The 26,148-nt window shown below is 52.1% G+C and overlaps 3 protein-coding genes across 5 annotated transcripts; 2 read left to right on the top strand and 1 right to left on the bottom strand.

Annotated features, from left to right (window-relative positions):
• On the top strand, nt 1-1,604 carry myf6 (myogenic factor 6). The gene is made up of 3 exons (XM_029162988.3): nt 1-612; nt 939-1,032; nt 1,270-1,604. Exons 1-3 carry the CDS (start codon nt 100-102, stop codon nt 1,377-1,379), a joined length of 717 nt encoding a protein of 238 aa, XP_029018821.1. The 5' UTR covers nt 1-99; the 3' UTR covers nt 1,380-1,604.
• A 1,017-nt stretch (nt 1,605-2,621) lies between these two features.
• Nucleotides 2,622-5,570, top strand: myf5 (myogenic factor 5). 2 transcript variants are annotated; one of them, XM_029162983.3, is made up of 3 exons: nt 2,628-4,195; nt 4,765-4,837; nt 5,182-5,570. In XM_029162983.3, the coding sequence occupies exons 1-3, from the start codon at nt 3,635-3,637 to the stop codon at nt 5,376-5,378; spliced, it is 831 nt and encodes a 276-aa protein (XP_029018816.1). In that variant the 5' UTR covers nt 2,628-3,634; the 3' UTR covers nt 5,379-5,570. The 2 variants fall into 2 exon arrangements, with proteins under 2 accessions (XP_055368051.1, XP_029018816.1); XM_055512076.1 differs by lacking the exon at nt 4,765-4,837 and having other exon boundaries at nt 2,622-4,195.
• Nucleotides 5,571-7,204: 1,634 nt separating this feature from the next.
• lin7a (lin-7 homolog A (C. elegans)) lies at nt 7,205-26,052 on the bottom strand. 2 transcript variants are annotated; one of them, XM_029162991.3, is made up of 6 exons: nt 24,161-26,052; nt 16,958-17,076; nt 12,924-12,995; nt 10,887-11,096; nt 10,386-10,597; nt 7,205-9,134 (listed from the first exon to the last, which is right to left on the bottom strand). In XM_029162991.3, the coding sequence occupies exons 1-6, from the start codon at nt 24,195-24,197 to the stop codon at nt 9,113-9,115; spliced, it is 672 nt and encodes a 223-aa protein (XP_029018824.1). In that variant the 5' UTR covers nt 24,198-26,052; the 3' UTR covers nt 7,205-9,112. The 2 variants fall into 2 exon arrangements, with proteins under 2 accessions (XP_029018824.1, XP_029018825.1); XM_029162992.3 differs by having other exon boundaries at nt 10,382-10,597.
• Nucleotides 26,053-26,148: the final 96 nt, after the last annotated feature.

Consider the following 26,148-nt stretch of genomic DNA (forward strand, 5'->3'; position numbering starts at 1 on the left):
GTGCTGGCTAGAGTTACACGTTCTATATTTAAGCCTGGTGACTTGTGTCGCCGCTCGGTTTCACCGCCTCAGTCTGAGCGGGGCGAGGGCCGCAGCAATATGATGGACCTTTTTGAGACCAACTCGTACCTCTTCGGGGACTTGCGTTATTTGGAGGAGGGCGACCATGGCTCGCTGCAGCACCTGGACATGGCGGCGGTGTCGCCCCTGTACAGCCCGCTGTCCCCCGGCCGGGACCGGGACCGCGCCCCGTCCGAGACGGCGGGGGAGAGCGGGGGGGAGAGCAGCGGGGAGGAGCACGTGCTGGCGCCGGCCGCGCTCCGGGCCCACTGCGAGGGCCAGTGCCTCATGTGGGCCTGCAAGGTCTGCAAGCGCAAGGCGGCGCCCACGGACCGGCGCAAGGCGGCCACGCTGCGCGAGAGGAGGAGGCTGAAGAAGATCAACGAGGCCTTCGACGCGCTCAAGAGGAAGACCGTGGCCAACCCCAACCAGAGGCTGCCCAAGGTGGAGATCCTGCGCAGCGCCATCGGCTACATCGAGCGCCTGCAGGAGCTGCTGCAGACGCTGGACGAGCGGGACAAGAGCCCCAGCGCCCAGTGTAAAGAGCACAGCGTAAGCCAAAAATAGAGACGCCGTTGTCCTGACGGGTCCCAGTCAGTTAATGCTTCTGAGAAACGCTTTGGGGATTAATGATGCCCCGTGTGCACGTGGAGCCTGTAACGACTCGATGACACGTAGATTCCAGCGTCTGTGTCATACGTTTGTTCCCTGTAAACATACGTGTGTGTGTGTGCGTGTGTGCGTGCGTGTGTGTGTGCGTGTGTGTGTGTGCGTGCGTGTGTGCATGCGTGTGTGTGTGTGTGTGCGTGTGTGTGTGTGTGTGTGTGCGTGTGTGCGTGTGTGTGTGTGTGTGTGCGTGTGTGTGTATGTGCCATCAGGTGGTTGGTCCTGAGCCCCTCTGGAAGCAGAGCTCTGAGACCTGGCCGTGCTCTGCTGACCATTCCACTCCAGCCGGCATCAACCAGAGAGAAGGTGAAGCATCCAGACACGCACACACACGCACACACACACATGCACGCACGCACGCACGCGCACGCACGCGCACACACATGCACACACGCGCGCGCGCGCACGCACGCACGCACGCACACACACACACGCACACACACACACACACACACACACACACACACACACACACACACACACACACACACACACACACACACACACACACACACAGCTAAAGTTTCCCCGTTCCATTCACAGGGAGCGGCGAGTCCTCGGCGTCTTCCAGCCTCCTGCGTCTGTCCTCCATCGTGGACAGAATCACCAACAACGAGAGGAGCAGCTTCCCTCAGGACATCTCCCAAAACTGAAGCCTTGACCAGAGAAGCCTTTTATTACTGTTTATCCCTACATGATTTCCACTGTGTATCAGTCTCCCTCTACAGCAGGAGCAGCAGATCTGTACATATTTTATAACGATGTGATGCTTAGATTTATTTATTTTGTATTCAAACGAAGGCAAACTCCTAAAACACGCGTTCTATTTAATTATTTGTACATAAGAGAATAAAAAGCTCCTTTTCCAGTCTAGTCAACCAGCATCTCCTCATTATTCAGCGTCAGCGTGGGGCTACGGTGTTTTACTGGACCCGGCTCCACAGCATTCACGGATATCAGACGTGCATTAAATGTGCGTGAAGTGCTGCTGCGCTTTGTTCCGAGCAGCCTGGTGTCGCCTGCTCCGTCGTGGGAAGTCGGCCGGGATGCGACATCATCTCAGGCTCAGGAGGCCTTGAGATGTGTCTCAAACACGTGTTAAATGTCCACGTTGAGGTTCTGCTCACCCTAAGGAATCAGCTGTTTAGTCTCCTCCGTGGCTCTGTTTCCATATCTTTTCACCAAATATCCTGTTCTCCATGGAAATCCGTCCGGAAACGTGATCGCTGCCGGCAGTAATGTGCTTTTAATGGGCCTCCGCTCCCTAATTGCAGCGCGACTCCACCCTCAGCTCCTCCAGGTGCCAGCGTGCACCGCTTCTGCGACGACCCGGCTCCCTGCGTTAGGTGCCGTGTCCATCGGACAGGTTTACTCTGACTTTGCAGGGATTTGTGTTTGTGACGACAGCGTGGAGCCGCTCTCGCTGGGTTTAAGCTGCAGCCGGACCCGTCCAGACGTCCCCTGAATCCGCTGAGCACCTCGCTCTGTTCTCTGCCAAACAAATGCTGTTGCCACTCAAACCTTTTTTTCCCCTCCTGCTAATTCTTGTGGGGAAAGTAAAATCTAGGATTTTAGTGGGGGGAAAACTCTGAGCCACATCCAGCCATGTTTTATTGACCACGTATCGGCTTTCCTTCCAATATGCACAGAAGAGAGAACAGTAAATTCCAGCGTTACCAGTCTTTTCTGCTAAATGTTGAAACATGGTTCTGCTGGTAATAAATCCCCTGCGCTGCGACAAACAAATAGCAGATTAAGTCAGAGCACGAGGCAATTTAGAAGAAATAAGGTTTTCGGACGTGAGGGAGGTGGACATAAAAGATCACCCCTGCCCTTCACTTAACTCTGTCTTTGACCCTTGAGAACAACAAAAAGCAAACCGGCAGATTTCCCAAGGGAGCGCACGCGCGCGCTCATCGGCGGCGGCCTTTGCGCACAGACTGCGCCACCGCCGCTCCCGCGGGTTCCCACCGACACGTGCGGGTCCGGTCTCGCTCGCTGCCAGGTTTTCTCAGCGTCCAAGCCCGAAGCCGCCTTTGATGTTGGCGCGCGGACGCGCCGATGTCTTCCTCAGCTGTGCCTAATCCAAACTCCGACGGCAGCGTGTTTTCTTAGGTGCGCGCGGTTCCCAGAGCTGGGGGCGCGCCAAACGTTCGGACACATTGTGAGAAATATCCGCGTTGTAGCCTTGGAAGCTGTCAACAACACAATTACCCGCACCAGAACCAAAACACATCAACGCTGCGGAGCCGCAGACGAACAGAAGCAACGGCGCGTTTCATTCTGTGGGTGAGATTGTTGCTGCGCAGTGAACGAAGCTTCGGCTAAAACCTGCAGAAACGCAAAAAAACCAAAACATTGCAACGTGACCATCTGCTGTGCAGCTTTTACTGGTGCAGGTTTGGCGCTGAGGGGCAGAGTGGCGCAGGCGGTTGCACGCTGGTGTCAATTGCGTAATTAGTGCTTTTAATGCGCCTCCAGTGACGAGCTCGGCTGTTTGAGGGGCTTCAACGCTGCCGTGTGAACTCAAGGGGCTTGAAATGTTACACCTTCCTTTGCAGCTGGGCTGCATCTGCAACGCTGTTGTCTCCCCCGGAACAAGCCGCCACCGGTCCCGGCCCGCTCCGGGCAGACACGACCCACAATTCATTATTTACGGCTTCGTGGCAAAGCGCGGCGGCACTTCGAGCCGCGCGGCCGGAACCTTTTGCGGCACCTAAAGCTGCGCGGCCAGTTGCATTGGACCAAGCGTCTTGGAAGGGAAGAGTGGCGCTGAGTGGGAAAACACCAGTAAGTGCAGATGTGGGAAGCTCTGCAGGGTCCTGGGGGGTGCAGGCGAGGCTGGGACGGGGCAGGGTGGGAGCTGAGCTGGGCCCAGCCAATGGGCCATGGTAATTAGATCCGGCCAATGTGGGCCCTGGGCTCGGGCCCGGGGGCATATAAGGGGGGCCTGGGGCAACAGACCCCTCACATCACTCAGAGGTCTCCTCTCAGCCTCCACCCTCCCACCGCCATGGACGTCTTCTCCCCGTCCCAGCTCTACTACGACGGGGCGTGCGCCTCGTCCCCGGACAGCCTGGAGTTCGCCGGCGGCGGCGCGGAGCTCGCCGGCTCCGAGGAGGACGAGCACGTGAGGGTCCCCGGGGCCCCCCACCAGCCGGGCCACTGCCTCCAGTGGGCCTGCAAGGCCTGCAAGCGCAAGTCCAGCTTCGTGGACCGCCGGCGGGCCGCCACCATGCGGGAGCGCCGGCGGCTGAAGAAGGTGAACCACGCGTTCGAGGCGCTGCGCCGCTGCACGTCGGCCAATCCCAGCCAGCGGCTGCCCAAGGTGGAGATCCTGCGCAACGCCATCCAGTACATCGAGAGCCTGCAGGAGCTGCTGCGCGAGCAGGTGGAGAGCTACTACGGCCTCCCGGCCGAGAGCGGCTCCGAGCCGGGGAGCCCGCTGTCCAGCTGCTCCGACGGCACGGTGAGACCGCGCTCATGCTTCTCATTATGGAGGCCTTTTAGTCACATAAGGCTATTTTGCCCCAGGGCCCTGAGCACTGACCTCATGCAGGCGCGCGCGTTGCCTCGCATTGCTCGTGTCCCGTTGTGTTGTCTGAAGGTGAACATGAAACAGCGGTAACGCTGGATGCACTGATCGCTTTCCCACCAGCGGCTCTTTACGGCGCTAATAAACCAAACCCACCTCGCTGCTCCTCTGCATTCCAGCGCCGCTGCCAGGATTTTCTGCAGATTTACTGGGAGAAAGTGTCGTCTTGCACAAACCGGTGTTGCTTCCACTGATACAATCGATTGGGCACGCTCCGAGCCGGGCGGCGGAACCGGGCCGGCGCTGCCACTTGGCTTTGAGGCGCGCGTGAAATAAAGAAGCCCATAACTCTGGAACTCAGGATTTATTAGTCCGTCCCGAGCGTCGGGATGTTTTCCCCCATTTTTCTCCTCGGAGTCTAATTCTACGAGCGTGGCACATTACGGCTGCTTGATGTTTTATGAATTGTTCAAGGCTGAATTTTATTCTGCTTCTGCTTCCAGGCCGACGGCAACAGCCCCGTGTGGCAGCAGCTCAACGCCAACTACAGCAGCAGCTACTCGTACGCGAAGAACGGTGAGGCCTGATGCCACATGCGGCGCCTGCTGCTGCTTTAGCCTCATCCCGCTGCTGCTTTAGCCTCATCCCGCTGCTGCTTTAGCCTCATCCTGCTGCTGCTTTAGCCTCATCCTGCTGCTGCTTTAGCCTCATCCTGCTGCTGCTTTAGCCTCATCCCGCTGCTGCTTTAGCCTCATCCTGCTGCTGCTTTAGCCTCATCCTGCTGCTGCTTTAGCCTCATCCCGCTGCTGCTTTAGCCTCATCCTGCTGCTGCTTTAGCCTCATCCTGCTGCTGCTTTAGCCTCATCCTGCTGCTGCTTTAGCCTCATCCTGATGATCCTCATGCCTCCTCCCCTTTGCAGAGAGCCTGGACAGCAAAGCGGCCGGCGCCTCCAGCCTGCAGTGCCTCTCCAGCATCGTGGACCGCTTGTCCTCGGCCGAGTCCGGCTGTGGAGCGGCCGCGCTCCGAGACGCGCCCACCCTGTCCCCCGGCAGCGCCGACTCGCAGCCCGGCACGCCGCAGAGCCCCGGGTCCAGGCCCGTCTACCACGTCCTGTGAGGGAGGACGGAGGAGCCGTGGCAGCGTGTACATGAGTCTGTAAATATGTATGTAGATGCCCATTTATTCTATACATGCTATCGTAGCCACTGAGACCTATTTAATGTTGCATTATTCCACCTTCAAACAGTATTTATGCAGTGTTGTAATTTGTTGCTGTGGCCATTAAATGTTTTACTGTTTTGTAAAGTTTGGGCTTTTTTGTCATTTATTGCGAAACGAGATAAAAGCAAGAGAGGTGCTAGTTAGAAAGGAGCTGTGATGGAGGAAGGTGGAGACGACCTGAGCGGCTGGTGGAGGTCAGACGCCAGCCCTCATGCAACGCTGCTGCTGTTACTGCAGCGCCTAAATCCGTCTCACTGCATTGAGATGCTGCTGTTCTGCTCCTGCGCTCCACGTGTCGCCTCTGGCACCTCGGGTCACGCCGTCAGACAAATGGCCCGGCGTCTGTGAAGGAAGCGGTGACGTGAGCCTCAGGTCCACGATCACACACTGGAGCTGCTTTCATCTCCCTGTTGTTGATGCTCCATTCTGCTGCCGTTAGTTTGCTCCACAGTAAATTTCTACCATTTCTCAGCAACGGTCCCAGCTCTCCCTGTAATCAGTGTTTTGACATGTTAATTATATGTTGTGATCATTCTGACACTTCGGCTTGAAGCAACAACATGCAACCGTTAGGGATGAAGCCAGTCAAAGCATGGCACTACAGCAGTGATGCTTCTTTCCACATCTTCCTCCGGCAGAATGATTTCATTATTTGTTGCTGTGAAGGCGGCTGTGTGTAACATTTACTTCTGCTCAGGCTGTCAACATGAGACAGAAACACACAGATCAGGTTCTTCAAGTGGGACATGAAGAATTTGTGGGCTTCACGTCAGTGAAAACATCGTTACTGTCTCATTACTTCAATACTCCAGCAGTTAAGACCAACAAGTGTCACGGATGTGGCTTCCTAGAGCTGAGCTGCCGTTTGGCTTGTGGACAATTAGAGGAATGACGCCCAGTCCGCCGCAGTACCACGTGACCCCAGAGGAGGGCGCTGTTTTACCAGCAGCGTGACGAGGTCTTCTCCTGGGATGTTGATCAAGCTGATGCGTCTTCTGAAGTTCACTGCAGCGAATCACACATTTGCTCACGTTTGAAAAGAACTACAGAATCAGATCGGGCCTCGGGCGAAATCTGTCAGAGCAGAAGCGAGGGAGAGGAAAAGTAGAGCATGCTTCACCAAGGAGCTGGAAGCTTGATGATCGTCTGAGAGCTGAAGGGTCCAGGGAGCACACACGTCCCACCACGACCCAAACATTGTGTTTGACATTCACTATTTTTTTATTTCTTATTAGTTCATTAAAGGTGCTAAGAGCTGGTGAAGTCAGCATTAGAAGGTTAAATAATCGCTGTTCCAGGGTGCAGCTGATTCAGTCCAGCTCCTGATGAACATCCAGGGCCCTGCTGAGGGATTCACCACCTCCTCTCCAGTGTTGTCGCCTCCGTCCTCGGCCGTCTTACGCTTTGTGCTGCTGTCACCGTTCAGCTCCCTCCATTTAAAGGTCTTCATTTGGTTGCTGTCTGCTCTTTGTACAGCGCAGACAAAAGCCTATCGACTTCCAGCTGAACTCCAGGATGAGCCTTCAGGATCATCAGCAGTTACAGTCGATCGCTGGAGGAGGATGCTGACCTGGTACCCGTCCAGGCAGATGAGCCCCTGCCGAGGGTTTCTTACATCAATGGCTGTTTTTTTACCATCACAGGATTCTTTTCACGTTTGCTAAACGCAACACTGCCTCTAGTGGCCACAGCACAGAAGCAAAAAGTCCACCACACACTCCTTCAGTTCACTGTACACAAGCACATAGATTTATTTATACAAATATAGTATGTATAACAATTGCATATCAACAGTTTTCTGTCTTTTTTCATGGTTACAGTAAATACAGGACCATCAGTCATTTAAGAAAGTACCTGATACAAAAAGGGATCTGTCACACTGACGTGTTCTGAAGAGTGAGTGAATGTTGGACACGTAAAGTCACCTGATACAGAAGTTTTGGCATTAAGTGACTTCATGGGTAGAAACGGTTGTTTGTACAATGAGATGTGACGTAAATCACAGATGATTCAAGCTAAAGATGAAAAAACGTGCGCCACAACCGCATTTAATGAAGAAATCAAGGTGCAACGTGGCTGCATCATTTACATCTGGCTGTGTTTTTACGTTTGCTTGCGATGAAAAGGCAAAGAAACAGTCGAAGGGCTAAGTCACACAGGAGTAAACAAACAAGGGTCTGAGACAAACCCACGGGACGTATTAGCACCGAAGATGGAGATGAAGGGGGAGAAAGCCCAGATGTGTCAGAACAGATTCCCTCACAGGTACGGAGGAAGAGAAGGGGATCGAACATTCTACTCATAACGTTGATGAGTAACGCTTCACACTGACTCTTAAAACCAAACTGCACATGAACTAGTTATCAGCTGTTGAACAACAAAGAGGTTTTAAATAATAATCTGCACGTCTTGGAAAGAAAACGTCACGTCAAGAAGGATCAATAAATCTGTTAAATCTCATAAACTATAACATAAACCTGGTGAAAAATAAACATTCTAACAGCTGATGATCAGCTCCCACTTCAAATGGAACCTGGCGACATTCTGTTTGTCGGGAGGATGTGGCTGAAATATCTGAAGGTTCATCGTCCACCGATCGGGCCTAACGTTACGAACACCTGCCTTGTGCTGTGGTATCTGGTACCAGACGGCAGCAGATCCGGTTGGGTTCACAGATTGGACTGCTCAGGTGACGGATTGGACCGCAAACCGTCCTGAAGCATCTTCCTGCTGGAGGAGGCCTCGGCATCAGGGGAGCGCTGTCCACGCCGGCGATGTAAACCGTCACACACAGACTTCTTCCTCCAGTTCTAATGCCGGGTCAGCCGGTGGCCGATTGGTCAGAGAGGTTCCGCCGCTCACCGCCCGCGGTGAAGAGAGGTGAGCGGTCAGAGTGTCAGGGAAGATCAGGTGTCTGGATAAATCTGACTTGAATTGAAGTTATTGCACGTTGGTGGTGCCGGCTGTGAATCGTTAATCTCTTGAAATGGCACAGAGGAGAGATTTGGCCTCAGAAGCTGCCTTACAGTGCATAAGACCCAGCTGCTCGAACTCTTGTTTTCATTGTTCGCATCCAATTCTGAATTTAGCTGAAACGTGACACTGGAGAACGGCTGTTATTGCTAAACCTACAAGTACAAAATCCTCTCCTGCTACAATATAGAAGGTAAAAAAAAGGTTCACGTTTATCCGAAACAGGACGAGTTCAACAACAACCAAAAGAAAAATGATGGTGGTTCATAAAGAGACACAAGCACCAGCTGAAGAATCAATAGAAACACCACTGTACAAATGATATCTATGGCAAACGGCCAAGGAGCCGCAGCAGGATGGGTCAATGAAGCAACGGTAAAAAACCAACACAAGGAAGATCCGGTCAGAGTCACAGCTGGGACACAACTCAGAAAAAGGGAACAGAGTTCAAACGGACCACTTCCAGTGCTCGACCCCCAAAGCACCAGTTTCAGGACAAACATCTTAGTTTTTGCTCAGTAATCTGCGGTTCTGGAAGGAGGACAGGAGGTGAAAGAGTCTTCTAGGCGTCGCGTCCCTCCGCGAGCGACACAGAGAGAGATTCCTTTGGGATCTTCAACACAGGTCGATGGTCTGAGAACCACCTCTGTGCTCCTTCACTTCTTCTTCTGGAACAACCTGCAGACGGTGAACAAAGAGAAACAAACAAGCTGAGAGCAGAGCCTCCGAGCTCAGCGGCTCCAGACGCTTCCACTACTCTGACCTCTGACCTCTGACCTCTGGCTTCGCCGACTCTGCTCTAGATTGTGCTTCAGGAAACATCTGGCCTGTCTGTCTCTGGCTGCTGTCGCCCTGGTTGGATAACACTCCTACTGAGCCTCCTGTGTCTGCTGAGCGCCACCTGCTGGGTCGGATGGGTTCCTCCTGAACACTCATGAGGACTATAATTAAGTTCCTTTCTTTTGCTGCCGCTGGGGGATTAGAGCAGCTGATGTGTGACAGGGCAGCTGACTGAAGCCTGGCTCATTCATGCAGACAGCGGCTGTGGAAGCTTTGTTTTGACTGCCGCCCTGGTGCCTGAACACGTTGAGTGACTCCATTCTTCACCTTCCATAAGAGCAGTGCAGACACTTTAGCAGTTTTCCATCTGGCTTCATCTCCTGCAACGTTTCTTTTGGCTTTAAATGTTTTGCTATTTTTGGCAGGTCTGCGTTTTCCATTCCAGTGGCAGCGCAGAGCTTTGTTCTAAACGTGAGCTCGCACAGACTAGTCTGAAGCCGGGTGTAACAGCGCCGCGAGCTGTGTCTCCTCATCCACGTACCTGCAGAGCATGAGCCGCAGATGTAATCGCTCGGAGCCTGAATAATTCACAGGCATTACGAGAGGAGCGCTGGCATGAGAGGCGATGTTTGTAAAAACAGGCCGCGGAGGCTTCAGGCAGCGAGCGGAGATGGAAGAGCTGCTGCTGCCTGAGCTTGAGCCAATGGACCAACGTGGGAAGCAAATCTCCAAAGCAAACTCAACCTGCCTCTACTTCGCCCCTCTCCATCTGGATTCCTTGGCTTGAAAAAGACTTTTCCACAAACAGCATTTGTAACTCACATATGTCCCAACCAGTGCACACAACACCCAACAATGGAACGTGAGGGTTGAGAGGCTCATCATCAGTGGAATACTTATAGTAATACTAATACCACATCAGAATTCAGACAGTAAACTCAAGTGAGTCCAGCTCCACTTCCTGCCTTGCCCATATTGGGTTAGTACCAGTATAAGCTACATATTTGTAATGGAGCTACAGTTACAACCTTTCACTTTCCACATCTCAGGTCGCCGCCTTATTCAAACTACAGGCGCCTGGTTCAGTGCGACGCAGCCAATCACAGCCTCACCCCCCTCACCCTTAAAGCAATGAAGCGCCTCACCTACGACATGTGGTTCTGCTGGGAGGCCAGGTTCTGCTGCTGCTGCTGCTGCATGAGGAGCTGCTGCTGCTGGCGCCGCCGGGCCGTGCGCAGCTTCTCGAAGCGGGCCTCCATCTCCTCCAGCACTTTGGGGGTGTAGCGGACCACCAGCTTCACGCTGTCCTTGGCGGCCTTCAGCAGCTCCACGGCCTTCTCGTGGTGCTCGCCCTCCACGCTCTGCAGGGGGTCCAGACGCAAAAGGTTCACTTGCACATACGGACTCCTCCATTTTTAATATCCTGTCTGTCTTATTCTCAGCTTCTGGCTCAGTGCGTGCACAACTTTGATGTCTGCAGCTCGTCTGATTATTTACTCGCGTATCAAATTGGAGGCCGTGTTCCTCCGAAGAACATTTCTGTTCAGGATGTTCTCTTTGGAAACCGGCTTAAATAATAAATGAGGGCAAAGAGGCTCATCGGCTCCCTCCAACCCTTCACGGAACCCGTGGGAGTGGTTCTGGACTTACCACCCCGTTGACGGACAGGAGCTGGTCCCCCCGCTTCAGGCCGCCGTGCCTCTCGGCCACGCCGCCAGGGATGATGCGGGAGATGTAGATGGGCGAGTTCTGCTCTTTGCCGCCCATCACGTTGAAACCCAGGCCCTCCTCCGTCTTGGGTAGCTCCACCACCCGCGGGTGGGAGTGACCCTCACTGGCTGCAAAGGCTGCGACCGTTGCCTGGAGGACGGACGACAGAGTCACACACGTCAACCTGCAGGTCAGGTCTAGTTTACGGAAGGTGCTTGTTTTAGTGAAGACGACCAGAGACCAGTTCTCTGGCTCTCTAAACCCTCGGATTAACACGTGCGAGTTCCATTTCAGCCTGGGTGCGTTTGAACTGTGAGGTGAGACCAAAGCCCCCAGGAGCTGGGCCCGGTTGGGGGAAGCTGAGGGCAGAGGAGGAGACGCCCCACCGGTGCTTCAGCAGCTAGCTGCCATGGCTTCACAGATGTGGGGAGGTGCTGCCTCCACGCTCCAGGCCGCGTCCTCGCCGCTGCTCCGTTCCGCATTCATATGCGGCTTCGTATCTGCGTTTCCCGTCTGCTCAGACTGTGTCACACTCATTTCCCGCAGCCTGTTTTTTTTAATCTCCTTGTCATTATATTCCACCGGCTTCGCTCCGCTCCGCTCCGCTCCCCAACCCACCGCCGGGCCGAGCTCCTCAGCATGCGCGCTGTCGCCTCCCGGCTCTCGCGGCACATCGACCTTCACAACTTTATCTGGGTTCGTGAGAGCGAAACAACAATCTGACAGATGGCCAGAGCCGCTCTCACACAGGAGGCATTTTAAATGAGAGGCCTGATGCTCCGCGGCAGACACACACTGGTAAACGACTTAGCTCTTGCAAAGTCACTGGATGATTTGCCGCCTTCATTTTTCCCTGATAGTCAGTGACTCCATTAAGAGCCGCCAGCGCCTCGGGCCGGAAATCACAGGCTAAACTGATTAATTAATGAATAAATCCAAGAGAAAGGTGAGACGCTGATTGAATTCCTATTTCTAAAACTCTGGCTGAGAGGCTGCCTCAGCTCAGGCTGCTGGCCCTGTGCTTCATGTCCCAGATTTGTAATCTAATACAGATTCTAAGTAGGAGCCTCTCAAAGTTTGGGCTGAGCAAAGAAAAGCGGGTAAGAGCTTTAAAGCAGCTTAAACCGTGACGGAGAGAAACACACATCTTTTTTCACATCTTAAATAAAGTCTAGATTCTCCCGTCACACAAAGGAACGCCGCAGTCGGCACCAAATATCATAGACTGTAGGTGGGACACGGATCCAGCTCGCGAACGCAGACGCCCACGGTGCTGCTTCTATTTGGCTCCCTGCGACGGCTGAGGAGCAGCAGAACCAGCTGGACAGAGCACGGCTGAAGGAGCAGGAAGGGCTCTCGTCCTCCTCCGCCGCCTCCTCTCCACGTGAAATCAAACAAGCTCGCTCTCCTTGTTTTCTTTGACGCGGGCCTGTGTGAAGTGGGTCTGACAAGGAAGAATAAAGCTCAAACAGACACCCGGTGGCCGATGAAGGGTTCCTGCCGAACCCGAGGACGTCTTGAACGGAGCCCAGATTAACAGGCTTCATCTGGAGGGCACAGGCATCGTGACAGGACTGAGGCTCTGTTACTGTGTCTGCAGGAAAAGCTAATCTAGTCACAGTCACACACCAGGGTAAATATGACTGTGAAGCCCATTAAAACACTAATGAATGTAATGAGAGAAGTTAGTCCCTATTATCGCTGCTAGTTAAACACACTGGGATCTAGCTCCTGGGCAGCGCGCCAGCAAAGCAAAGAAGCCAAGTTGATTTCAATGTGTGAAGCCCACACAGTCACGACCCGGAGGCAGTACTTGTGAAGCGTCCTGGTTCTGGCTCGTCCTGACCGGACCTTGTCTCGACCTTGTTAGACTTTGCTTTTCTCTACTCACTCCCCTATTTGGACTCTGCAGACCTCGGCCTGCTCCTGACTGCGCTGCTGATTGGCAGGTGGTTATCAGTCGGCCTCTCTCCTTACCTTGGCCGTGGCCCTCGCCTGGTACTCTGGACAGCCGTTCACCGTAATGGTTTCATGCATGTACTGGTAGACCTGAGGCAGAAGAGGAGACACACCTTGGCATGAGGTCAGGTTGCTATCGACACACAACACCCTCAGGTTACAGAGTCTATTTGAAATGTTAAGACGTCCAACGATCTGATGGGGAGAGGGGTTAAGAACCCTGCAAAGACGATAAGAGCAGCTTCCACCAACTCCGAGACCCGCTGAATGTCAGATGATGTTCGGCTTAACATAAATTATCTCAATCTGGAAGTGTGCAGCAGCTTAGTCCCGTGTTTGCCCGTGATGACACCACCGCTGGGCCCCGCTGCATCCGGAGCTGATCAGCTGATCTTTACTGTGGACCCAACAGCTTAAGCTGAGTAACGACCTACTGTACGGGGAATTGAAGAACTTTTCAGTGCAGCTACTTTATCATCCACTTTATCATCTGCCGCATATGCAACAACCATCTGCTGCCAGAAACCAGATAATGAACAGTTCAACAGCAGGCTGCATAACAAGTCTCTGAGGATTCCTTTCTGCTGAGCTGCTGCCACCGACTTGACGAAAGCCATCAGATGCAGCAGCGCTTTATTATTTCACTGGGCAGGTTTTTCAGTGAGAGCACATCCGTTGGGTTTGTTTTAATCAAGCAAGTTGATGCATCATTGCAGTGGGGTTTAATTTAGCGACTCATGATCCTGCATTTCTTAGAAGAGGAGCCTTCATGACATTAGATGTGGTGACTTCGATGATGCTGCTGTGACAGCGTCCGTCAGCATCTCTGTCCTATTGATGAGCGCAGAATTATCTATCAGACCCCTATGACTTTCTGTAGATTTACAGCACTGGTGCCTTTAGAAAAAGAAGCCTGCAGTTTAAAACTCAGACCTTTCCTGCTGCTGGACACAGAGAAGCGTCCTTAAAACTCAGCAGATAATTATACCTATTCATCTCCAGCATTAGCGCCACAGACGCTGCCTGCCGTCTATGAGACATCGTTCCTCTGATCGCGCCGCTCTGTGTCTGCTGCCTGAACATAAAAGGCAGATTTCACTCTGCATTTGGCTTGAATGCAGCCCGTGGTGCCACAGGACGAGTAGCTGTGTGCTTTTGGACGCCACTCGCCTCCTATTGTTGCTGCTCTCTGCTCTCAAAAGGCCAGTTGTCCTGCAGGCCTCTCATCAAACCCAGTCCTGCCTTCACTTCTGCCGGACGATGCCTTGTTTCCCTGCAAAGCTAACGCCCTTTCTGACATGTTTCCTTCCTGCATAATTCGCCACAGGACCTGAGGAAGCAGGTAAACAAACAGAGTCAGTCTGACAGGAAACCGGCTCAGACGCCTACAGGAGCGTGAAAACGGATACAAAGGCCTGAGGCGCTGTCGCTGCTGGGAACCGAGTCAGAAAGAGGAGCAGGAGGGAGGATGGTTCTGCAGGACGCAGCATCACCTGGAACAAGCCCTGCGTTACCGATCATCCTTTACATGACGTGATCAAATCCTCCGTCTCACTTTCATTAAAGCAAAATCAATTATGTTGATTTAAAATGGAAGTGAAAAATGAACTGCATGCTGAAGCTGATGAAAGACGCCATGACTCTGACCTGATGCTCCCTCACGGAGTCCCTCAAAGCCAATATTCCCACTGCCCGTCTTTTCGGGGTGGTTAGCCGCAGCAGTCATCTCATCTCGTCTCCTTCCTTTCCCATTTGCAAGGCTGATTGTCCCTGACAACTCATTCAGGCTGATGCAGTGAAACCAGAGACCTCACACTCCTCATCAGTGAACGCTGTGGGAGCAAACGCCAGCTCGTCACCCTCTTTGTCATTTAGCCCAAACAGCAGAACAGGCTGCTTCGCCTGCGTCCATTCTTCACGCTGACAGACGCTCCTAGTCCTCAACGAGGCTGATTAATGTCCTGGCTTGGCCCAAACCAGGACGTGCACCTTGTCCTGCTCTGAGTGGGCACACCCAGATGCCCAGTGAGCATTAACAGCCAGGACTGCATTTTAAAACAGCTTTTCTCCTCTTTCAGACGCGACTGTCATTATGTGGCGGATTTTGATTCCCCACATTGCACATCTCTGTCGCCTGTGCTATCATTTTGTGGTAATTATTATCTTGCAAAGTGCTCATTCAGATTCCAGAGTGGTGCCTTAAAGTGCCAGCGGGAAACTCAGACCTGTGAGAATTCAGATGCAAAGAATCCAAAAGACAAACAACAAAGGAAAAACTGAAAATGATGATGGATGTGACCTCTAAAGGCTCATAAGAGTTCACATTCACATTACCTAAAGGTCCATCTTCTCTCCATATACTAAGCTAATGGATGGCGGAGTGTGTCTCACATAAATCATTTTTCTCACTCTCTGTAAGCATGTAGGATGTAAACAGAACGTCTGTTGACAGTGACCGTGTGCGGTTCAGCCTGGCGTCAGTCCGAGGCGATGCTGAAGCTGAGCATTCTGACAGTGAAGCCTGTGGTTGTGACTCAGGGCATCAAACCCAGGCCAACTGTTGCGTCCTCCGCTCCAAGTCTGACACAAACTGTGCATCAGATGACACAGCGCTTAAAACCCGTGATTCTGCACCACAACGGATCCTTTAATGCTCCGTGTAATGAGACTCAGAATTTCCTGTGTACGACAGCAGGCCGGTCCTCCAGCTGGCTCAGCACCGCAGAGCGAAGCGGCTGCAGCACTGCAGCCAGCGCATCCCTGGTTGAGCCGTCGCCGTGCGGGTGAAGCGCTCCACATCTCTTCCCCCCTGCTAAGGGGACGCTGCTGGGCTGCTGCTGCTGCCCTTTCAGACGCGTCTTTGTCACCGCACTCCACTGGCTGGCAGTGGGAGCAGTCAGCTGCTGCCGGACAAGCCGTCCATGCCAGGGATGTGCCGGAGCAGAGCAGAGAAGCGAGAGGACTGGTCTCTGGCTTTGTGTGTCCAGGATGTCGGCGCTTTTACGTAATTATCGCACACAATGTGTCTTTGTGCACCAGGAACCTCGGCTGTGGTTCTAGAAACCCTGGAATCACTGATCAGTGCAATCAAATCAGTCCCAAACATGTTCTACAGCAGGAAGATCTAATTGGATGCTGCGATAATGTACGACACAGTTCCCTGTAGATATTCCAGCGGAGCTTGTCCCTGACATCCCCATTAAGTCCTCTAATTGTCTGTCTTCTCTCCACGACAGATTACACGTTCTCTTTGTTTACAATTAACTCGCAACACTGAGGCTGCTGCAGCATCTGTCATCTGGGTCGCCGAACAGATTCCCATCACTGGACTCAGCTGCACCACATCACCATGGACTGGACATGGACTGCACAGCGTCTGTGGGTATCTGGGGGTGTCACGCTCCAACGTGCTGCGTTCTGCTGAGGTGATGAATCAGTGCGCTTGGTGTAATTGCAATTAAGTGTAACGAGCTTATCAGAGGTTCACATTAATGAAAGCTCATAAGGTTTTCCTTTGAATGCTGTGTTGATGTGCCTCGGAGCTTTGCAGAGCAGTAATAAGAGGCACATTTTGTTCTTTGGCACCGACATCTTGACTGGTCACATTCAGTCAGGGCTGAATGTTACTGAGCACCTTGTTCCACGGCACCTCTGCTGGTCCAGTGAGTAACAGAAAGCCACTGACTGTGACGTTTTCATATTACGCTGAGGGTTAGGTAGTAATGGAGGCGGCCGCAACCCACCACCGAGACGGAGAGGTCCAAGAATCATTCCAGCAAGTCAAGCGCCTGCTAGTTTTCATTACTATGAGAACGGGGCACATATTTCTCTCCAAGCTGGACCTCAACACAACGCAGGTGAGTTTATATGGTGGTTCGTTATGTCCCTTAAACCAATATTGGTGAGAAATGTGAGCTTGCTATGAAGCCAGATTTACAGAGACCTGAAGGAAATAAACTTCCTGAACCCTCTAGGGTAAACACTGTCAGCACTGATGGGAGGGGAATCTAAAGGCCTGAGTCATGTCATCCTTCACAGACCACAGGACTCACCTCTCTGATGGCTGTGCAGAACTCGCTCTGAAGCACCTTCTTCAGAGATTGGAGCTTGTGACCGGGAACGTCACCGGACTCCTGGAGCTTTTCCAGCAGCTCGATCGCCCTGGCAACATCTGGCAAAGACAGAGAGGGAGAGAGACATGAATGTGCGCACTCACGGACTGAGGACGAGCGGGATATAAAAAGGAAAATTCCCAATTCAATTACATTAACAGCACAGCCATGGGAGGAGGTGGGATAATGGGAAAAGATTGAGAGAAGGCCACGAGGAGCAAGAACAGAACAGCAGCCCCCTGCACGGATGATTTAGAGCATCTCTGCTCTGTGATGGAGAATAAAAGGGGGAGGGATGAGTCAGCCTCTCTATTCAGAGGTAACACTTCCTGGTGTGAGCAGATGCCGCTGGGCGTTACGAGGCATTTACACCGTCCTGCCAAGCCAGAGGCTCTGACTAAGGCCGGCTGAGCTCTCCTCCCCCAATTAGCCTGTGAGTCCTCCAGCGTGGCTGATGGATTCCTCACCCTCTGTAAGTGACAGGCTCAATGGAGACGCATAATAGAAGCAGAGGAATGTGATGCGGCGCTCAATCACTGAACCTGGGCTGCTGAGTCAATCATGGACTGCATGTCAGAAGCCTGTGACTGCTTTGACCTTAGCCCTGGCCCGCCTCCTGAAGTCAGAAGCTTCCTACACAGCAAACGCTCTGCGTTGGCCAATAAATAAGTTTGTCTGTACAGCGAATGGATTTGAAGTTAACAATTTCTGGAGCATAAAATCATTTAATATTGACAGAATAATACATAACAAAATGTATTTTGCAGGAAATCACTTTTCAACAGGCAGTGAATAAAAACCAATTTGTGATTTGTCTGTGTCAAGATGCCGCCAGTGTGTATCACCACAGTGATAAACAGTTGTGTTGTGCCGTGAGATACGACCTCACACACAGTGTAAAAGTGAACAGAGGCAGTCAATAGGAGCAGCGGTAACAGCTTCTACAGCCCCGAGGGACGAAGGCAGAAACAGCCTCCTGACTGCGTGCGAACCATCGAACCGGAACGCGAGCCTGCTCCTCGCACCCGGAGACAACGAGCACCAATCCAACAGCTGCGCCCATTTCAAGCCGTAATAAAGCGCTGATGATCGGATCGATCCGCTTTAAATTGCAGGTTCAGTTTCCACTGAGAACTGACGCCTTCGGGAGATGAGACGCGGCTGGGTCGTCGTTAATCAACCCGCTCCAGTCTTTTGGAAACGAGTAGTGTTCGAAACAGCGTCTGAAGTAACACACGACTTGATTATTACAGTTTATCCAGTAGCTCAGCTTTAACTCAGCGGCTGGTTTACAACTGTCGGACACAGAAACAGCTGAAGAAGACGGAGCCCATTAGCAAAGCTGCAATAGCTCCACGTGTGAGGCATTCAAGGACAGGGCAGAGCGTAGGTCATCTCGGACTATGATGCGTTCAGGTTTCATTTGGCCCCGGTCTTCCTGTCTTCGTCAGTATCAACTTTGTTTTCATCATTTCCCCTGACTGAGTGTCAGCCCCCACATTGAGACGTAAAAATTTTACATCTTAAACAAAAAATAGCAGCATGCACTAATCACGATGGACTATAGTCACGCTACATCAAGTAAAACAGCACCCTCAACCCACAACAACAAACACCTGTGGACACCATGGCGACTCAGCCTTGACTGATACTAGACTCAACACAAACAAATAGTGCCAGAATATTAATTTAATTTGTTAAATTAGTTAGTATTAATTGGTTAAATTAATTTCAATTAAGTTTGCTGAGCAAGAGTTGTAAAATGTCTCTTACGTTTGCTTTTTATGCCTTGAAAACATTGTTTAGCGATGAGCTAACGCTAGTATCAGTGGAAAGGCTGTCCAGCGTCTCTCGCGCCGCTGGAATCTCTCTCCGTCTCCGCGATTGGCTGTCAGTGCTGTCAGTCTTAATTTCCAGATTATAGCGCTATCCTATTGGCCCTTACTGGTCAAAAAGGTCTTCCTAGTCTGTGGCCCCATTTAACCCTGTTGACTTTCCATAAAGGAAAGGAAATCTGTAAGATCTAGTAAATCTTCAGAAAAGGTTTGAAGCAATTTGTTGGATGCATTTATTACTTTAATTGACATACAAATAAAAATAAATGAGTCCACTGTACTAGAACATCTAAAACCTTTTGTGCCACTTCACTTTATTAGAACCAGCCTTTGTTGACTTAATGTTTATAAATTGTAAAGGTTTATTGTGCATCATTTCAATTGAATATTCACATAAACGTCCAAAAAATATTTGTAGACAAATCTCATAAGTATCTTCTTTGTTAAGACACAAAAGGTCAAATTAGCTTGACTCTAATAGAATATGTTCTAAACTGCACTTTTCTCATCATATATCTCATATATCCACTCTGAAGTATTGACCCAATTTATTCATCCATTTTCTATTCTGTACATTTATTGAGTTCTATGTGTGGATGTTATTCTGTGTCTGTGTTGTATTCTCTGGCTGTGGATCTCTTTCTTTCTATCTGGAGTGGTAAGCAACTATATCAAGGCAAAACATTTTCACACTGGGATGAATAAAGTCTTTTAAATCTTGAATCGTGTGACGGGGGCTGGTTCAGAACTATCCCCCTTCCACACAGTGATTGTTTTTATTTGCTCTCTGGAACAGTGGGGGGTAAGTGAACTCTGTTGGCTTCTCAGGGTGAGAACGTGTTTACCAGAGTTATTCTGGAGGCTTCACAGACCGAGCCGTCAGCTGTTTTTGTTCCGTAGTGGAATCCGTTCACAGCAAGTCTGGGTTCTGGGAAAACTTCTTCCTGCTCAGCTCGTTATCGACCACTAAACAGAGAAGAGCTTTCTTTTTTATTTCGAAACTACATCCGTGGAGAACAGAACGTGAATCATTTAAGAGGAAGAAAGAATAAGAGGAAGTCACTTCAATGTAGCTTTTTAGCAGAAAAAAAACTGATATGTTCACTCATATGCTCACTTCAAAATTTGTTTATTCATCTGAAGTTATTGAAGTCCTGCATCTACTGCCCAATTAGCACAGAGAGACAGAAGAACAGATGAAATTTAAATAAATATTAATAATAATCACATTTTTGTTATTCATGAATTGAGTTGTTTTTTCCATGTCCTGTATTTTCTTCTTAAACAGTTCCACCTGCTGAGGCTCTGTTGCTCAGTGTGCTGCATTACTACTTTCTGTCAAGGTGAATGGGTCAATTTTTTTAACCTGTGTGCTTGAATATCAAAAAAGCACTGATTGTGAATAGCTGCTAATGAGCTGGTGCGCTTCCAAGCAGCAAGGGCGTGTGTGCGGGAGCTTTATGGGCCTTTCTTCCTCATTAAACCAAGGTCATGGGCCATTCAGAGGAGACTTTCTTCTCCCCGTGCAGTTCGGTGCATTCGCAGGCTCGTTAGCACCATTTCCTTCGCCCACATCAAGGATTTTGACTGAGCGTGTGGAGCCGAACTTCAAAGACTGACGCCGCAGACATTTGGGCTGGTGCTTTTATCTCAGTGATCAGAAGGGACACATGCCCATTTCCTGATATAATCTCCAAGTTCAATAAGTCTGGAGTTTCATAAGCGTTACATCAACCACTGGAATGGATTAAATTCAATTACTAAATGTTCTAGTGTCACCAGCAGCGCGAGCAAGGCTGTGAGCAGTCAATATCTGTCAGGCTCCTTCATGGTTCATCACCATGTAACACAAGCACAGCGACACAAAACTGTTATTAGAAGACAATGTAATTGCAGCTAATCGCACAGAAATGAAGGGTAATATCATCATGTAGCTCTGGTTCTCTCCGAGCAGCTGAGAGATAATGAAACATCGACTCGCTCTGTACTGGCACATTTTCCCTTCAGTGCTTCCAGCGATATCTAATCTCACACAAAATATGTCTGGAGGCTGCGCGTTGCTGTTTCCAGCTCACATGGATGATAGCGTTGTGAGGAAACCTGTGAAAAGTCGAGGTACGGCCTCGGTGTTGCATGAAAACAAATCTGCCGGAGCAGATAGCCACGGCCCCGGCTCTATTACACGTCTCGCTCCTGTCCGGCATCGCAAATGAGGCGCGCACGGCGTGAGTCGGAGTCACATTAGAGCGATGGTGTTCCGTGACCGAGCAGCCGACGCGTTATGTCACGTCAGCAGGAAACGACGCACGCACAAACCGACAGGTTACGTCACAACAGGCCTCGCTGACCTTGACACGGACCAGTCTGACATAACCACAGGGAGAGGCCGGCCTCGACTGTGAAACCAGCACCAAGTGTCTGACTCCACGCCGTCATCCAGGAATAACTCGAAGCCGACACAGGAAACCAGCAGCATCGCTACATCAACGCGCTGCTAGTGTGGGATTTGCCTGTTTGGTTCCGCTCCCTGCCTGTTTGAATAAAGGCTCAGGAAACCCTGATTTGCATGACGTGAGCTGTGCATGTGACTCCAGACGACCTCGGACAAACACGATGACCTCTGTGGAAAAGGATCCAGGTGAACAGCACTGAGCTGTAATTACAGAGCATGGGACACGCGGAAGCTGCTGCGTCACGACGCTGTTTGCTGCCACATTAACTGGAGCGATGACAACAGCATCATGAGGAGGTTCTCATTAGTGGAACCCGCTGATTAAAGGAGCTGCCTGTAAAGTTTTTAAAGTCAATAACTTCCCTGCACAGTTTGCAGGTTCAGGTAGTGCCGCTCGGATCAGCGGTACGTGTGACGGTAAAGCTGTTTGTCTCCCGTCCCGTGGGTTAGAGACGGTTTAAAACAGGTTACGGGCTTTAATGAATGATTACGTCCTCATCACATTGTGTTGACTGTGTGAGCAGGATTTCCAGGCGATGATGGAGACCACAAACCGCTGAGATTGGAACAAAACTATTGAATTTGTTGACGGTTGCCTAGCAACACCTGAATTACCTGATTTACACTCTGTAAGACCCGATGACATCAAGAAAAACATGGAGTGTCATTAGATAAACAGACGCGGCTCCACAACGGCTCTCCTGTTGCCTCACGCGTCCTGACCGGACGCTGACCTCGTCGCTGCTGAGTCACGCCATGATGCTGACCATCGATTGAGACGTCGCCTCAGGCCTCAGCAGAGGACGGAGAAGGCTTAAAGGACCCCTCTCTGACTCCAGCTTTGTTCCCTGAGAGACGCTATCGGAGCAGAATGCCCTGCTTCACCATCTGCCGTGGCTGCGTGTCCTCGGCCACTAATTCCTCACACTGAAGCGAGAATGGACGCGCTGAAGGAGCGAGACGGGGCGGCGGGGCTTTGTCCCCGCACACACAACAAGCTCTAATTGACTCGGCTGAGCTCAGATAAACCGCTCCTGCAGGAGTCTGCGGCCGGCGTACCACAGCATCCCTCCAGCCGTCGCCGGGTTAAGAACAGCTGCTGTACGAGCGCCGTCGCTCGTCAGATCTGGGACTGAGGAGTCAGCGAACCCGCTGTGATCCGAGGGGAGCAGAACGGGATGAACACGGGTTGATGCCCAGGAGCCGTCCAGAACTGAGGCGTGTAGGAAGCTGCGATACATCACATACCAACCACTCTGATAACAGCATCTTTTATTCATGCACTTCAGTTCTGCCGTCATTGGAAATGGCTGTGAGCCTTAATATAATTGAGATGCTAATAAAGGTATGGATTTAAGGCTCCCTGCGGAGCGTTTGACCTCCAGTGGTAATACGGAGCCGTCCTTATCAGAGGACCGGGCGCGTGGTTCTGATCAGTGAGCGCTGCCCGCGCTGCCTCACAGCGGTAGGTACGAAGGAGCCACTGGATGCTTCCACACACCCACAGATCTGAGGTGTCCACCTCTGGATGCTGCATAAACCTCTGCACTGCTCTCCTATTACACACCCAGAGGATGGAGCCATTGTTTCTGAGAGGTCACCGCTGCTCACTCAGCGCAGCCACAGCAACAGGAAGAGCGGTGATGTAACGGCCTCATCCTGCTGCGACCCAGCAAACGAGCCCCTCAGCGCCTGAAACCCACACACCGGGCGCGACTACCTGTTCATTAGCAATTACAGCGTCGGCTCCACAGCCGTTAACTCCTGAGAGGAAGCACGGCTCCAGCTCCAGCCTCAGCCTCATGAATGCAGGCTGGGATCAGGGAGCTCAGACCAGGCGGAGTCCGGGTCTCTGGTTCTGAACCGCGGTGGCTGCTGCTGCCTGAGATCCATTAACGCCGCGCGGCACCTCTGCACCAAGCAGCTCGGGTGAGGAGCCAACGGGGCCCAAGAAGTCCTTATAAAAAGGATTTATTGAGCCTAATAAGTTGGACCCAGACAGATCTCATACGCTCCCACCACATAGTATTTATAGACTGGAGCTGAAGCCAGCGTTACAGGAAATAGCGACCGTGTCTCCTTCCTCTGAGCCACAGCATCCATCTCCAATCTGAGGCCAGCAGAACAGAGAGGGAATGTTTCAGCAGAGCTCTAAAAATACACACTTTTAACATGAAAGGCCAGTCGGTGCCTCTGCAGCGTATATAGGACACTTTAAAACCTGTCAGCGGTGAACTGGCTCCAACATCTGCACGGTGGAGTAAAAACCCGCTGTGGGATTTAACAGACTGTTTAAACTGGGGAATTAAGCCGCAGCTCGCTACAACAGCGGGTCAGCGCATGTAGCGGCTGAACGGGCCGAGCAGAACACATCGCCCCCAGTCAGTGTTCACGCCCACAAAGGTGTGACGAGGCTCCGACCCGCACCTGCGCCGCTCACAACGCGAAAGTTCCCTCCTGTCTAACAAAGTGGGTTTTCAAGCCACAAGGACGGAACAAACCGCGAGCGCGTCACACAGGCGGTTACATAACAGAGGGAGCCGCCGCACGCCGCGCGAGCGGCGGAAGCGTCTCCCTTTGGTTTCTGTAAAGGATGCTGAATTGATGTCCGTGAACAGCCCGCAGCGGACGACCGAGCCGAGGCTCCGCGCCGCGCCGTGCGCGCGCGCGCACGGGAGCCGCCGGATCCGGATTACGGCCGAGCCTCGAATCACCGACCCGTACGCGCGATCCGGGCGGAACCAGAGCCTCGCACCCGCACCGGCATTAGGCTCGGGTCGCCGGGTACCGGACGAAGTTTTCAAAGCGTAAAGGGAAAGATGAGGGGGCGGAAACACAAAGCTCCGCGAGCCTTACCTCGATCCAGGGTGAGCGGTTGGACCACTGTCGCCATGACTGCTGTTTACTGGAGAATGGAGAGAGTACAGGAGCTGCAGCATCACACGGAGAGAGAGAGAGAGAGAGAGAGGGAGGGAGAGAGAGAGGAGAGGGACAAGGCAGAGAGCGGGCGAGCGAGAGGCAGGGAGAGAGAGAGAGAGACGGGTTGGGAGGGGCTACGTCCACAGGCTGCACATCATTTATCATCACCTGGATTTCTTCCATGACACGTATATACTTGTTTACATATTTATGTGCATGTGGCACAAACAATCCGCCACTGAGCTATAGAAATAAACAGTGGTATGAAAGCAGCAGATGAAATGGCTTGTTGAATACAGAGCATTTAAGCGTATCAGGCCTGGACGTTGCATAATATTCCGGTCCGTCCCTCACTGTTCCGGACTGAGCGCTAACGTGTGTAGCGGCAGCGTCGCGCCGGTCGACCTGCAGCCGGCTGGTCTTTGAACGTCTCATTAGCTGTGCACCTGTGAGCGCCGGGCCGTGTGATCCATCCACCGGTTGAACCGGGCCGGTCCGGGCCGGTCCGGTCCGGTGCGGTGCCGTTATCTGCTCTCCTGCCTCATGTGCTGCTCGAGGCCTGATAACGCCCAAACGCCGGCAGCAAACCTCCGCCGTGGGGCTTAAGGATTAATCCTCATGTTTATGTGGCACCGCAGTCAAAGCTCCGGCTCCCTCCGCTGACTGCAGGTCTGCTGCCTGGTGGCACATCTTACTCCAAACGAGGCGTCAGCGGCCGACCGTGACTCACGGAGTGCCGACGCTAATCGCTGACGCGGGGTTTTGGCACAGCGTCGTCTTTAGCCTCGTTTCACCTGAGAGCAGCGGCTGATGCACCTGCTGATTGTCAGGGAGCATCCTCGCCTCCTGCTCTGCTCCGCTCTGCGCTGGGCTGAAGCACGTATAATCACGCAGCCCATATGTGCTGGGTCCCATCCAGAGGAATGCAGATGTGACGCGCGGAGAGGCGGCCGAGGGCTTAGAGCGCGCAGAAAGAGGCCACGGGGAGATTACGGGCTCGCTTCCATCCTCTTGGGCCGGGACGCGGCTCGGCGAGGTTTTTGAAGAGGTGGGATTACGCCGCGTCGCTATTAAAAGCCTCCATCTGCAGCTGAATTGACTCTGAAGGGCCTCGTGTCGCAGGAGACGCCGGACGCGCGCCGGGCGGCAGCACCTCTGCAGGTGCGGCGCCGAGGGGGCGGGGTTTCAGGCGCCCAGCAGCCGTTGGGCCAGTCATAATGTTATCACGAGGGAGGGAAAGTGTCACACATTTGCTCCAGGATCAGAGACAGACTCAGCGTCAGTCACTTCACTTTCCCGGTGGGATTTGAACCCGCAACCCATTGGTCCTCCCATCAGGTCGCTAGCGCTCCCTTCTTGGATCCATCAGCTCCTGAGTGACGAACCTCTTATCCACCGAAATATTGCACTGACGCTGTACTGACGTCTCAGTACTAAGACACATCCGACCGCTTTGGAATCATCACATCACGTGTGCGAGTGAGGATCCAGCTGTTTAATTTAACCAGTGTCCTGACAAACGATGGCGAGGGGAGAAACAAGGCTCTGTCGCTGTAAATACACTGGTATTACACAAGAGAGCACACGCCTTCATCAATACGTTTAAAACACCTGGTTGGTTTGGCTTTGACGTGGGAAAAGAATAGCACTTTAAATATGCACCTTGGTGAACTGAGGGACCGGAGGAACAGAGGTCCGCGTGTAGGAACAGGAGCAGGCGCCCTGAGAAGTCTGAGGGGTCCGTGTGCAGGGGTCACGGTCAGAGGTCAGAGGTCAGGGGTCAGATTCAGTCACAGCTCATGCTCCCAGCAGCACTTTCATAGTCACCTTCATCCAGGCTGCTGCTCAGGGTTTAATCTGGCCCCTGTCTAAGATGCTGTTATGAGACCAGGCCAGAGCAACAGAGACTGTGCTTTCCTTCATAA

The sequence above is a fragment of the Betta splendens genome, chromosome 9, assembly GCF_900634795.4.
Source record: "Betta splendens chromosome 9, fBetSpl5.4, whole genome shotgun sequence".
NCBI lineage: Eukaryota > Metazoa > Chordata > Actinopteri > Anabantiformes > Osphronemidae > Betta > Betta splendens.